Below are 14,526 nucleotides of genomic sequence, written 5' to 3'. Positions count from 1 at the left end.
GGACAACTTTGTTTTTTTTACAACAAGGGTTCATATTTTAGTAATTAGAGAAAGAAAAGATGAGTGTTAAAAACGTTTTCATTTGGCAGACTTTAGACTAGCAGGGTGGAGGTGAGGTGACTAGTTTGAAAACTGTTACGTTTAGGGATGGGTATCGTTCACCTTTTAATCGATACGATACCTTTTTCGATATCATTTTCGATACTTTTTATTTATTATTATTATTATTATTATTATTATTTGCCTTTTTCTATGGGCTATTTTATAGACATTGGATCATTATCATAATAATAAACATTATATGCTATTCTCGGCTATTTTCCACAGTAACGAGTGTAGCCTACTAAAGCAGTCATTAAACTCTCAGTAGCCCAACTGTTACAGATGCGACCGGCAAGGGGTGCATTCAAAAGTATCGAAACAAGGTATTGTTCGTTTTTATGTGAACCAATACTCGATAGTATCGATGTCAGTGAATCGAAACCATTAAAAGTATCGCCGACGATACCCAACCCTAGTTACGTTCCTGAAGAGTTCAGCGTTTCTTTCATAACCGGTGACGATGCCTTCCAAGGCGGTGAAAGCCTGTGTTGCGGTCGCTGCACAAGTCAAGACAAAAGCAAAAGCAAAACAAAACAACTCAAGCTTCTCCAATGCTAACAACAAAGCTCTGGCCCTGGGAGCGAGTGTCTTGAAGAAGAACAATAAAAAGCTGGAGACGTCCAACTGGAAGCTTCATGAAGAGAACCAGACGTCCAACTTGAAGCTTCATGAAGATGAAAGCTCCCAGTTGGACATCTGGTTCTCTTCATGAAGCTTCCAGTTGGACATCTGGTTCTCTTCATGAAGCTTCAAGTTGGACATCTGGTTCTCTTCATGAAGCTTCCAGTTGGACGTCTGGTTCTCTTTATGAAGCTTCAAGTTGGACATCTGGTTCTCTTCATGAAGCTTCAAGTTGGACATCTGGTCATGAAGAGAAGCAGACGTCCAACTTGAAGCTTCATGAAGAGAACCAGACGTCCAACTGGAAGCTTCATGAAGAGAAGCAGATGTCCAACTGGAAGCTTCATGAAGAGAAGCAGATGTCCAACTGGAAGCTTCATGAAGAGAACCAGATGTCCAACTTGAAGCTTCATGAAGAGAACCAGATGTCCAACTTGAAGCTTCATGAAGAGAAGCAGATGTCCAACTGGAAGCTTCATGAAGAGAACCAGATGTCCAACTTGAAGCTTCATGAAGAGAACCAGATGTCCAACTTGAAGCTTCATGAAGAGAACCAGACGTCCAACTGGAAGCTTCATGAAGAGAACCAGATGTCCAACTTGAAGCTTCATGAAGAGAAGCAGATGTCCAACTGGAAGCTTCATGAAGAGAACCAGATGTCCAACTTGAAGCTTCATGAAGAGAACCAGATGTCCAACTTGAAGCTTCATGAAGAGAACCAGATGTCCAACTGGAAGCTTCATGAAGAGAACCAGGCACTGAAATTCACTGTGGCCAGTGGCGGTCACAAGGAGAGGAAGTTGATGGTCATCCATAAATGCAAAGTATTTCCCTACTGTATCTCTGTGGGGCTTGTTGTAATGGCTGTTAGATTTAGTTGTTAGATTTATCACATTTTATACAATATTCTGAGGACCTTGTCTAAAATGTAAGTTATTAAATATTGATAGAAGAAAAGAAACACATATATATATATATATATATATATATATATATATATATAAAAAGTTTTCATTTACTGCTTTCTATGGTTTTAGCAATTTTACTATTCTGATTTCAGTGGGTGGGGGCATGCGTACAAGTGGCTAAATATGTCTTTTTAGACACAATAAGCCTGCAATAAGCCCTATTCATGGCCCGCCCACTCAGCATCCCCCCGGTGCTGAAGTCACGTTTTGAAGGGGTAAAACCCTGCTAAGCCCATAGAGTTAACACAGAAATCGCTAATTTAATGCAATTTCCGAATAGTAAAGTATAAAATACGGCTAGCATGATCAAGAACACAAGATAGTAAAAGGCACAAAGCGTTATAATTTACTTTACCGTTCGAAATAAAGATTTGTTGGCTTTAAGTCCAGAAATTTCTGTGTTAGTTTCCCCTTCTAAACTGACGTCAGCGCCAGGAAGTTGCTGAGAAATGTGCTGAGTGGGCGGGCCGTGAATAGGGCTTATGTCATTGTTACTATTTACACCAGCCCCCATAAGTGACATCTGGCCATGAAAGACTGCGGTGCATCTTGGGAATGGGCTTATTGTGTCTAAAAAATACATATTTAGCCTCTTGCACGCATGCCTCCAACCTGGGGGCAGGAATGCAAATCTAAATGGTTAAAATCACTAAAACGATAGAACGAAGTAAATGAAAACATTTTAACACTCATCTAAAATATGGATCCCTACGGGACATTTTTACACCAGACTTCAAGGGGTTTGAGGAATTGATAGAAAATAGCGTTTCTTTGCGGTGAACTACTCCTTTAATTCCTGCATCAAAAATGTGATGTTTTCACAGTGTGTGTGTGTGTGTGTGTGTGTGTGTGTGTGTGTGTGTGTGTGTGTGTGTGTGTGTGTGTGTGTGTGCGTGTGTGTGTGTGTGTGCGTGCGTGCGCGCGAGCGCGCGAGCGGCCGTGCGTATGTGTGTGTGGTAATGACATCGTGGTCTGACAGGATGTGTAAGTCATGTGACTTCCTTTCTTCCCACAGTGTTGTTAAGAGTGACATTAATTAGGGTCCTGGAAGTGTCCCGCTCCGTAGCCAATCAGGAGAGGAATTGCGCTCCGCAGCCAATCAGGAGAGGGTTAGGGCCAGGGAGTGTCCCGCTCCACAGCCAATCAGGAGAGGCTTCAGCCCAGGGATGGGGCGTGGCCGGTGAACATCAACCAATGAGCCGTGACCACACATCCCATGTTCATCCCATCCCCAGGACAACAGCCCCGCCCCTGAGAGAGAGAGAGAGAGAGAGAGAGAGAGAGAGAGAGAGAGAGAGAGAGAGAGAGAGAGAGAGAGAGAGAGAGAGAGAGAGAGAGAGGAGGGGAGGGGAGGGGAGGGGAGGGGAGGGGAGGTCAACTGAGCTCAAACTACAAGAACAAATAAGCCTCATTTATAGTTCGACGTGGGTCGGTCTCTCTCACCAAAAACCGTGAAAGGCCCAAGAACATGTGGCACCCTTTTCACATTGGCCTATTATAGCGCCACCAGGAGGCCAAAACAAACCCTTACCTGATCTGCCGGAGACCTGTTCTCAGAAGAACACTGCTTCTGTTTTTTCTTTGATTTCTTTTCCCATTTTTCTTGCTTTTCCTGTTCTTTTCCCCGCAGTTTTTTTCCTTTCCTACTTTTTCCTGGCTTGGCCACTTTAGCGCTGCTTGCAGCTATATTATACCATTGTTCTTTGGCTTAAAGCGAGCCTGCAATTGTTTCGAAGGAACAATATTTTCTAGTTACTAATACTGTGCTATAATATGACTGTCATGAAACGGAACATCAGGGGTTTTCAAAATGGGCAGTCCAGGGGTGCCGCGAGATAATTTGATAATATTTGATATTTATTTGGACAAAAAATATTTAGTATCATTTTAAACTAAGTTCTAACCAAAATGGCTATTATCTCAACGTTTTCCTTGCAACATAATCACTGAAATATCGCCACTGTCGGGCAGAAACCTTGTATTTCCAAGTTTCAAATGTGTACGTCTTTTGGTAAAGCAAAGCCCTGCTTCATCATACAAGACTGTCACACAAAACTAGTGAAAACAGCCGATCTACAAGCACACAACGCCTCGCATCAGATCTGCTGATTTCACTTGTTTAGTACATTTTATAGATGATAAATACAAAATGAACGGTTTTGGATTTCCACCCGACAACGACGATATGCTATAAATATAAGGTGCTGGGAGTGAAATTATAATGCCTCGGATTAAAAATATATATTTATGGGGTGCCCTGAGACAAAAAAGTTTGGGAACCCCTGGTCTACATTTTGGCACCGTAAATATAAATATTTGATGTCAAATATTGCTTGCTTTTGACTCAAGTATAAAGGCTTGTCCATTCTGTCTCTGACCACCCAACGTTTTGTCTAAATTCTCTAAAAGGTACGGTTCAACTACAAAACAGTGGCGTCAGTTCAGAAAAGGCTAAGGTATGGCAATATGACTGGTGTCTGTCAAGACACCAGTCATGTTGCCATACCATAGCAACAGGTATGATACATTTATTTTAAGAAGTACATTCTATTTTTTCCCTCCATTTCTACGGTTTCTTGGGCTGGATATGGCAGCCTGGAACGGTTGTTCAAGTGCAGCTAAACTTGGCATGTTAGTAAACGTGCCACAATTAACAATAATGCATTGCACCTGTGCAGCTGACCTGCGGAACCTGGGAATATACCATTCTGTCAAGATGGGGAGAATACAAGTGTGGAGAATATAATTATAATACCTTGTTAAAGTGACCATTTTGTTAACATTTGCATTTGTAGTTATTTTACTGTAATTTAACAACATAATAACCAGCACAGATAGAAAAAGAGACGACAATTTGTTTTTATTTTCCCCCCTGGACCCCACCCTGTAGACAATATGCCTTCCGGTGTGTTCCAAGATTTCTAGCGGAAGTCTGCGTTTAACGGACGTTACGTCATTCGGTGCGGGTCTGTTTACATTCCCCAGCGAAAAAACTAAAATAGATTGTAGCTCTTAACTCACTCTTAATAGGTGTAACATTGCTTGAATCAATGTTTTTGTTTGTATATTGTTTATTGCGAGCGCAACCGACGGAGCAGGAGACGTAGACCAGAGTTAATTTCGTGCAGGGAATACGTTTGAAGGAACACCGCACCGTGAAAAAAATACAGCTTCCGGTGAAATTCCCACGGCGGAAGTTGAACGCTTTCTGCCTTCTATTGTCACCAGGCTTTTCTCTTCGGAGATGAGTAAGCCTGGCTACGCGAGGCTACTTGGACCCAGGGTATGGCAGCTGCATACCCCTGCCATACCCAATTGACGCTCCTGCTACAAAATGACATCAGACGCAACTTCTGAAAAACATTACCCCGACTTAAGAGTTCAGAAAGCTGTACGTTAATTTTATTTTAACCACTTTAACCATTATTTTATACTTTAGATATTTAAAAAAATAGCAGATACACAATATATACAGATATATGCACACAGAGTGCCTCGCACTAAGAGCTTGTAGATCTGCTATTTTTGAAAAATGCTTAACATTTGTACAAATCTTATAATTTGATATTTTTTTTGAAAGCCAACATTTGTTAACGCATATCATTTGCTTCTGGGGGGTCCCTGGAACAACATATTTTGAGACGGGGGTCCGCTGTCAAATACATATAATTCTAGGGGTCCTTCACATGAAAACCTTTGAGTGCCTCAGATGAATAACAGTACATACACTAATAACCAGTAAATATGTCTTGCTGCTCTGCATAGTGGTGGAAAGTAACTAAGTACATTTACTCAAGTACAATTTCTACTCCACTACATCTCGGATCCAAATATTGTACTTTTACTCCACTACAATTATTTGAACACTTTAGTTACTAGTTACTTTGCAGATATAAATGATTATATTATAAAACATACATAAACCACTTTAGCCCTATTTTATACCTTGGCTGTTTGAAAATAACAGATCTACAAGATGTGACGCATTGTGAGCTTGTAGATCTGCTTTTTTCAAACATTTTGTACTTTTGCTTTTAGTACTTTTAAGTAAATTTTGATACCAATACTCTGATACTTAGTAGTAGAGAGAGTGGGGACCACGTGCCCTGGCAACATGGTTACCTAATGCTGTCATCACCATGGCAACAGCAGACACACACACAGTCCCACATACACACACACACACACACACACACACACACAGTCCCACATACACACACACACACACACACACACACACACACACACACACGCACACACAGAGGTTGTTAGTGTTATACTTGTGAGAACACACATTTTATGAATGCTATTTTTAACACTCATCCTTTGGCCTTAAAGCTTTGAAATAGAAACAGATCTGCAAGCTCACATTGCAAGCCCGAAACCTGACCTCCAAATGAATCCTAAAAAAAACCTTTTCAACTCTCACTCACACACGCACACACACACGCACGCACTCTCTCTCTTTCACACATTCACGTGTCCCCGTTCTCAGTGTTTCTGCTGCAGTTTGGTCTCTTGTGGGTCCTCAGGAGGTGGCAGACTGGCGGTGCCAACAGCCTGGCGATGCCAACAGCCTGGCGATGCCAACACCCTGGCACTGCCAACACCCTGGCACTGCCAACAGCCTGGCGGTGCCAACACCCTGGCACTGCCAACACCCTGGCACTGCCAACAGCCTGGCGGTGCCAACAGTCACATATGCTAGCAGCACACAGCTTAAAGCCACGGAGACGCCCTGCCAGGGCGGGTGGCTTATCCACGCGGTCTGTCTGTCACACGACAACCTCGTATCTCCAAATGCAAATGTATAGTGGAAATACTAGCAGATCTACAAGCTCAACACAATGCCTTGTGAGCTGCTAGAATAGTGTAGATTTACAAATAGTGCCCCGGGGGGTAAATAGTAGCAGGGGGTTTCACCCCATTTTGCAAATCAAGCAACATTAAAATAGACACAAATAAATGTTGCAAACAGCCACAGAGTAAATACGATTTTGCGTATTAAAAGCATTAACGAAGAGGGTGGTTGGGGCATCTAGTACGGATGCCCCCCGAGCGCCTTCCTAGGAAGGTCCTCGATGCACGTCCCACTGGGAGGAGACCCTGTGGCAGACCAAAGACCAGATGGAAGGATTATATCTCCAAACTGGCCTGGGAACGCCTCGGTATACTCCCTGAGGGAGTGGAGAAAGTTGCTCAGGATAAGGAAATCTGGAGGTCTCAGTTGGAACTGTTACCCCCGCGACCCGATTCTGGATAAGCGGTTAAAGATGGATGGATTGATGGATCATTAATGAATCTACTATTTTAGCAAACCTACATACAACAAACTAATCGTCACCGCACAGGCATTGCCCACCTTCCCCCGGCAGGTAAATACAACTTTTGGGTAAAGGCCCTCTTACATCTAAGGACTTTGAAAAGATTTCTCAATCGTGATAAAATCGAGGCTAGTCGCGGCGCACTCCCGTGACTCAGTCGTTACTCAATCATTAAATGTGAGGTAGTGGTCCGACTCGATTTTTACCCCAACTTGAGAGCCAGATTCTGTTACGAGAATATCAAACTGGTTTAATATTTTCACAAATCGGGGCTGAGTCTGAATGAATACAATGACGTAGCCTAGCCTACATTACAACCAAAACAGAACAAGCCAAAAGCCAAGCCATTCATTCCCCAAAAGACGCTGCCTGAGCTGCCAGCCTGGTCGTTGTTGGTGCGGCTACTACGACAGCCCTTTATTAGTTATTTCTCCGCGTTTCCATTATTCCAAACATTCAACGTTGATAATAGTTGATAGGATCGATCTGCGCCGGCTAGACTGAGAGGAGAGAACTAGAGAGGAGAGGCACAGAGGGCTGGGGGAGGAAGGCGGAGCTTGGTGTGCGTGTGTGTGACAGTGCACTGCATGAGCAGTGATGGAAAAAGTAATCAAGTAAAAGTATCAATACTGCAATACTGTGATGCGACGCGCTGTGACTGAGCTTGTAGATCGTCTATTTTCATTTATGGTTAGCGTAATTCTTTATAATAATATTATAATTTATTTAGGAACACAAGGCTATAATAGGCATATTTCAGCAAATAAAAGGGAATCTTGAACCAGTCTTTACAAAATCTTTAGAGGCATACACATCTAACAACTGAAATATTTGACAAATCATCCTACAGTCTTTGGGGAGTCTTTTTCAAATCTTATAGTGTGAGGGGTAGTCTTTAAGAAATCTTTCCCAAATCTGTCCACAATCTTACCAAAGTTGTTAGGTGTAAGGCTAGCTTAAGTGAAGTTTGCATTCAGGTTGCCCGACCGGGCAAGTGCTCATTATGAGAGGGGACGCAACAACCATCTAGAACCCAACACCTGTCAGAACACCTGAACGTGGCCAGAGCGCTCTGTCTTCTGGTCTGTGGGATGTAAAATAAGACACCTGAACGTGGCCAGAGCGCTCTGTCTTCTGGTCTGTGGGATGTAAAATAAGACACCTGAACGTGGCCAGAGCGCTCTGTCTTCTGGTCTGTGGGATGTAAAATAAGACACCTGAACGTGGCCAGAGCGCTCTGTCTTCTGGTCTGTGGGATGTAAAATAAGACACCTGAACGTGGCCAGAGCGCTCTGTCTTCTGGTCTGTGGGATGTAAAATAAGACACCTGAACGTGGCCAGAGCGCTCTGTCTTCTGGTCTGTGGGATGTAAAATAAGAAAACAGATTGCAAATAATTTGCAGTTTTCACAGTTGCTTCACTTAAGAATAAAATAACAGGTGTGAACCCATAGACATATTCAATCATAGATATGTAGGGATTTGGATTTGGAGGTATTGAGGTATGACATTTTATCTCACAGCCCCAGAAAATAAAGAAATAAGTGTTAAATTGAGCGGTAATTACAATCGTACAAATCCTCTTATGATGGAGGATTTACTTTTCGGGGCAAGTGGGCATGACCTTTGTGGCAAGTAGAACATGACCTGTACTTGCCCGACGGGCAAGTGCCTCTGAGACCTTAGTGTCAACCCCTGCCACTAGTGCATCACATTACCATGTATTCATTCATTCACCATGTGCAGGTTCTTTTCCCATTTCCTGAAAAGTATCGCTTTTTGGGACATACAAGGTTTCCACCGGACAATGACGACATGGAAATAGACAGACACTTACGCATGCACTTACGCACTTACACGCACAAACTTACACACACACACACACACACACACACACACACACACACACACACACACACACACACACACACACACACACACACACACACACACACACACACACACACACACACACACACACACACACACACACACACACACACACACACACACACACACACACACAGTTTCCAGGAAGACGTTACAAGGTCGTTCTCTATAGATTACTGAATGTGTTTCTTTCTTTGTGTTGTTGCTGCATCACTGCTGGTTACCATGGAAACCAAGAGCCAGCACAACACTGTGCTAGGAGCACAGAACCAGAGAACTTATCAGTGGTGTAAAGTAACTAAGTACATTAACCCATTTAGGGCCTAGAATTATTGAATGCTTTAACCAGTGAAAAATAGCAGATATACAAGCTCACAGCGCGGCACCGAGTGCCGCGCTGTGAGCTTGTAGATCTGCTATTTTTGAAAAAAGTTGTGAAAATGTGTGCAAATCTTTGAATATAATTATGTATTTTCAAAGCGAATGTTTGTAACTCAAATTTTGCTTCTGGGGGTGGTCCCTGGAACTAGATATTTTGAAATGGGGGTCCGTGGTCAAATAAATATCATTATGGGGGTCCTTCACATGAAAAGGTTTGAGCACCACTGGCATAGTAGTCTCTCAAGAACAGACTAACTGAGCTCCAGTTAAGTGAAAAGGACCTTTTCTTTGACGATGGCTGGCCAGATTGCTGACATAGAAACATGTCAGCAACATGTAAGGTTTTTAAAAAAAACCTTAGAAGGATTCAAAAGACACTTATAGAATCGGGTCAAAATTCAAATTTTCACGATTTTTCAAAAATAGCAGATCTACGAGCTCGCAGTGAGCTTGAGCTATCTGCTATTTTTTTATATTTAAAGCATAAAATATTGCGTCATAATGTGTTCAGGCCTAAATGGGTTAAAGCCCTTTGCACACAGGCGCGTTTATCCACACGGATAAAACAGACAAAAACACTGATTCTCTACGATCTCATGCACACCGGATCCGAATTAGCCGTGCGACGAGTGGCTGCGGCCGTGCATTTTGTTCTCGATCGAACCCAGTTCGATTTGTGCGTCTTGTTGCATGCGGTAAAAACTCAACACTCCTTTTATGACTCCTTTTGGGATCCGCAGCGCCGATTCCGCACAGCATTGCACACCAAATCCAATGTGTTTTATTCATGCAGCAAACGTAAAATAACGCAACTGTCCTGTGTGCAAAAGGCTTTACTCAAGTACTGTACTTAAAGCAGAAATAAGCAGTTTTCTGCTGACATAAGCAGGAATCATGCAATCGCTTATTTAAAAAATATATATTTTAATTTTATTTTATTCAGGAGGCTAACAATGCTTCCTAAAGAAATGTTGTGTGTGTGACACTTCCTGGGGCCACAATCTGCCTCCAAAACTATTATTTTTTATCTGTGAGAAGTTCTGTCATTTCATTGGTCGATTAAACTGGGTTACCCATCCAAAATAACAGACCAATCAGGACCGCCTGTTGTTCTTGTTCAGATTGGTTGACCTGTCTGTCAAACCTTTTAGCCCCGGTCGGCTGGTTCATGCACCAATGAGCTGCTAGTGACAGAGCTTCTTACAGATAAAATAATAGTTTTGGAGGCAGACTGCGGCTCCTAGAAGCGCCACAAAGACTAGGTTTGTTTAGGGAGCATTGTTAGCCGCCTGAATATAATAAAATAAAAATACAAAATAAAAATAAGCAATTGCATGATTCCTGCTTATGTCAGCAGAAAACTGTTTATTTCTGCTTTAAGTACACTTTTGAGGTATTTGTACTTTACTTGAGCGTTTCCAATTTCCAATACTTTTACTTCTACTCCACTACATCTCAGATCCAAATATTGTACTTTTACTCCACTACATTTATTTGAAGACTTTAGTTACTAGTTACTTTGCAGATAAAAATTACAATCTTATAAAACATACATAAACCACTTTAGCCCTATTTAATACCTTGGCTATTTTCAAACTATTTGTACTTTTACTTTTGGTACTTTAAGTAATTATTGATGCCAATACTTTTATACTTTTACTCAAGTAGATTTTGAATTCCGTACTTCTACTTGTAAGAGTATTTCTACATTGCAGTATTGATAATTGTATTTACTGTAAGTAAAACAATTGAGTACTTTTTCCAACACTGGAATTTATCTAATGCAGTGGTTCTCAACCTTTTCAGGCCGTGACCCCCAAAATAATCATATTTTAACTTTAGACCAAAGACCAGATGGAGGGATTCTCCACACTGGCCTGGGAACGCCGGGGACCCCCAGACCGAGGTGGATAATGATCTCTGCTGGAACTGTTAGCCCCGCAACCTGATTCCGGATAAGATAGATGGATGGATGGATGGATGGATGGATGGATACTGTACATGGCTAACTATCCCAAAAGAGGTTCACCGTCCATAATGGGATAATACAGGGGTCTTCAACAGGGGGTCCGGGACCCCTAGGGGGTCCTCAGAGTTACTACAGGGGGTCCTCCAAATCTTCCAATCTTTTTTATATTAACAACTTGAACCCTAGTGTCCATATTCTGAGAACTGTAGCCAAAAATAGCAGATCTACAAGCAGGGTGCAGGGTTTTACTCCAACCATGTAGAGATAGATTGGGTGGAGCAGGGCTTTGGTTCTGCTCTGGTTCAGTCCAGAGTCACTGACCTCCGTAGGCCTGATTCACACTGCCACACAAATCCAGCCTGAATCACATGATCTGTGTCACATCAAAAGTGGAATCCGATTTAAAATCCCCCGTTTAAAATAGTCTAAATGCAGACAGGTCACATGCAGGTCACATGAAATCTGATTGAAAATAACACAGTTCTGCATAGGTTTTTAGGTTTAGGTTTAGGTTTATTAGTCACATGCATATCCATACAGGTACAGACATACAATGAAATGCTTGTGCCAGGAGCACTCTCAGCCTTATTACACACAAAAACATCAACCCACAACAACAACAAGACAACAACAAGTCACCCAAGACAACCCAAAAACAACAAAAACCATACAGTGTAACAGTGTACAGTTTAAAAACTGCGTACAGTGAACATGACTACCTAGGTCTCGCTTTCATCTCTTCGTTAAGCAACCTGATTGCTTGAGCATAAAAACTATTACTGAGACGGGTGGTGTGCGATGAGATGCTCTGATAACGTTTTTTGGATGGGAGGAGATAGAACAGGGAATGGGCGGGATGACTGCTGTCCTTTAAGATGTTCTGTCTTTTTCTTACAGCGTGTGTTATAGATTGTGTGTAGCTGTGGTAATTCTGTGCCAATGATTTTGGCAGCTCTCTTCACAATTCTCTGTAACTGTTTACTGTCTTGAACAGTCACGTTACCAAACCACACTGTGATGCATCCTGTCAAAACACTTTCTATGGTACAGCGATAGAAATTTACAAGAGCCTTGGTGCTCAGGCCAAATCTCCTGAGGCGCCTCAGAAAGTACAATCGCTGCTGCGCTTTCTTAAGGATACCTTTGCTGTTTAGAGACCATGTGAGTGAGTTTGTTATGTGAACACCCAGGAATTTGAAACTGTCCACTATGTCTACAGGTGAACCATTTATGGTTAAGGGACTGTGATTGACTTTAGACTTCCTAAAGTCAACGATGATCTCTTTTGTTTTACTAACATTTAGAGAGAGATTGTTATTCTGGCACCATAGGGTTAGCTCTTCAATTTCCCTCCTATAGGCCCTCTCATCATCGTTGGATATTAGTCCTATAACCGTGGTGTCATCTGCAAACTTGAGAATAGAATTATTGCCACACCTGGCAACACAATCATAGGTGAACAGACTATACAACAAGGGACTGAGGCAGCAGCCCTGGGGCGCTCCAGTCCTGGTCAATATCTTAGATGAATGCTTGTTCCCTATTCGTACAGATTGTGGCCTGCCTGTCAAAAAGTCAAACAGCCAGTTGCAGATACTACTGCCAAGACCAAGACCCCTGAGTTTCAACACAAGCTTAGATGGTACAATCGTGTTAAAGGCAGAGCTATAATCTATGAAGAGTAGTCTGACATAAGAGTTCTTTTTCTCCAGATGTTTCAAGGCAATGTGTAGTGCAAGAGAAAAAGCATCATCGACTGATCTATTAGCACAGTATGCAAACTGTAGTGGATCAGTATTGGCAGGGATAATGTGCGTTATATGTGATATAACCATTTTTTCCAGACACTTCATAAGAACAGAGGTCAGAGCCACAGTCGTGAAAATCTTTGAAAATATGTATTTTACACTACAGAAGAAATGTTGAGCAGCATTCAGTGGACAGACGGAGAAATTCAAACCTTCTTGAACTTCTCAGTACATGAAAAATGTACAGGAACAATACCCATTTAGGCCTAGAATTATTGAATGCTTTAACCAGTGAAAAATAGCAGATATACAAGCTCACAGCGCGGCACCGAGTGCCACGCTGCGAGCTTGTAGATCTGCTATTTTTGAAAAAGTCGTGAAAATCTTTGAAAATATGTATTTAACAAGCGAACGTTTGTAACTCAAATTTTTCTTCTGGGTGGTCCCTGGAACTAAATATTTTGAGATGGGGGTCCATGGCCAAATAAATATCATTTTGGGGGTCCTTCACATGAAAAGGTTTGAGAACCACTGACATAGTAGTCTCTCAAGAACAGACTAACTGAGCTCCAGTTAAGTGAAAAGGACCTTTTCTTTGACGATGGCCGGCCAGATTGCTGACATAGAAACATAGGTTTTTCAAAAAAACTTAGAAGGATTCAAAAGACACTTATAGAATCGGGTCAAAATTCTAATTTTCACGATTTTTCAAAAATAGCAGATCTATAAGCTTGCAGCTGTGAGCTTGTATATCTGCTATTTTTCAATATTAATGCACAAAATAATGATACACAATAATGTGTACCCATTCTGAATGGGTTAAGGCAATATATGAAGACATATCTCACATCTATCTATCTATCTAGGTCGTCCTCAGACGAGCCCTCCATCGTTGTTTCCAGTCATCTCGGTTCTCCATACATCTGGCCAGCTCATTGGTGTTCTGTGTCCCTACGTCTTCCTTGAGTACGTCCACGTATGTTTTTGTGGGACGTCCTCGCGGCCGGTGCCCGTGTGTTGGCTCCCACAGTACCAATTTGCTGGCTGGAAGCTCCTGGTGTCTTTGGCAGTGTCCTGCTAGTCTCATTCTTCTGGTGGCAATTTTCTCGCTTACCTTTGGTATTCCCTCATACAGGCTCTCGTTTGTAACATGTGCACTCCTGTTGATGTTGAGTACTGCACGCAACATTCTAGTGTAGCACCCGTCTAGAGACTTCTGCAGGGTTGGCTTCAGGGTCCAGCATTCACTGCCATAGAGGAGAACAGACTCCACCGTTGCAAAGAAGAAGCTAAGTTTGATTTGGCGGGGGAGGTTAGAGTTCCATACACTGTTCATGCCGTTCAGGGCCCTCCAAGCGAGTGCCTTCCTTACTTTAAGGTCTTTCTCAGTTGAGTCGACCCATGCGCCCAGGTACTTGAAGTCCTTGACTTCCTTCAACACAGCTCCTTCTGTTGTTGTCAGAGGTGAGTGATCAGGTAGGTTATAGGTGATAACCTCAGTTTTCTTAGCGTTTAGCCTGAGAC

The 14,526-nt window shown here is 42.3% G+C and overlaps 1 protein-coding gene across 1 annotated transcript in view; it reads right to left on the bottom strand.

The window, feature by feature from the left end:
- Nucleotides 1-1,886: 1,886 nt before the first annotated feature.
- sergef (secretion regulating guanine nucleotide exchange factor) overlaps nt 1,887-14,526 on the bottom strand; it is a gene marked incomplete at its 5' end in the record, with an annotated part of 56,296 nt that continues 43,656 nt past the window's right edge. The window contains one exon of the mRNA XM_080736232.1: nt 1,887-2,942. Coding sequence (XP_080592358.1) covers nt 2,791-2,942 — 152 coding nt within the window. The 3' untranslated portion in view covers nt 1,887-2,790. The remainder of the gene's footprint in view (nt 2,943-14,526) is intronic.

The sequence above is a fragment of the Nannobrachium achirus genome (genome assembly GCF_963921795.1).
Source record: "Nannobrachium achirus genome assembly, chromosome: 11".
Taxonomy (NCBI): Eukaryota; Metazoa; Chordata; class Actinopteri; order Myctophiformes; family Myctophidae; genus Nannobrachium; species Nannobrachium achirus.
The sequence above is the reverse complement of the archived record's forward strand: the minus strand, read 5'-3'. Positions and strand labels throughout refer to the sequence as shown.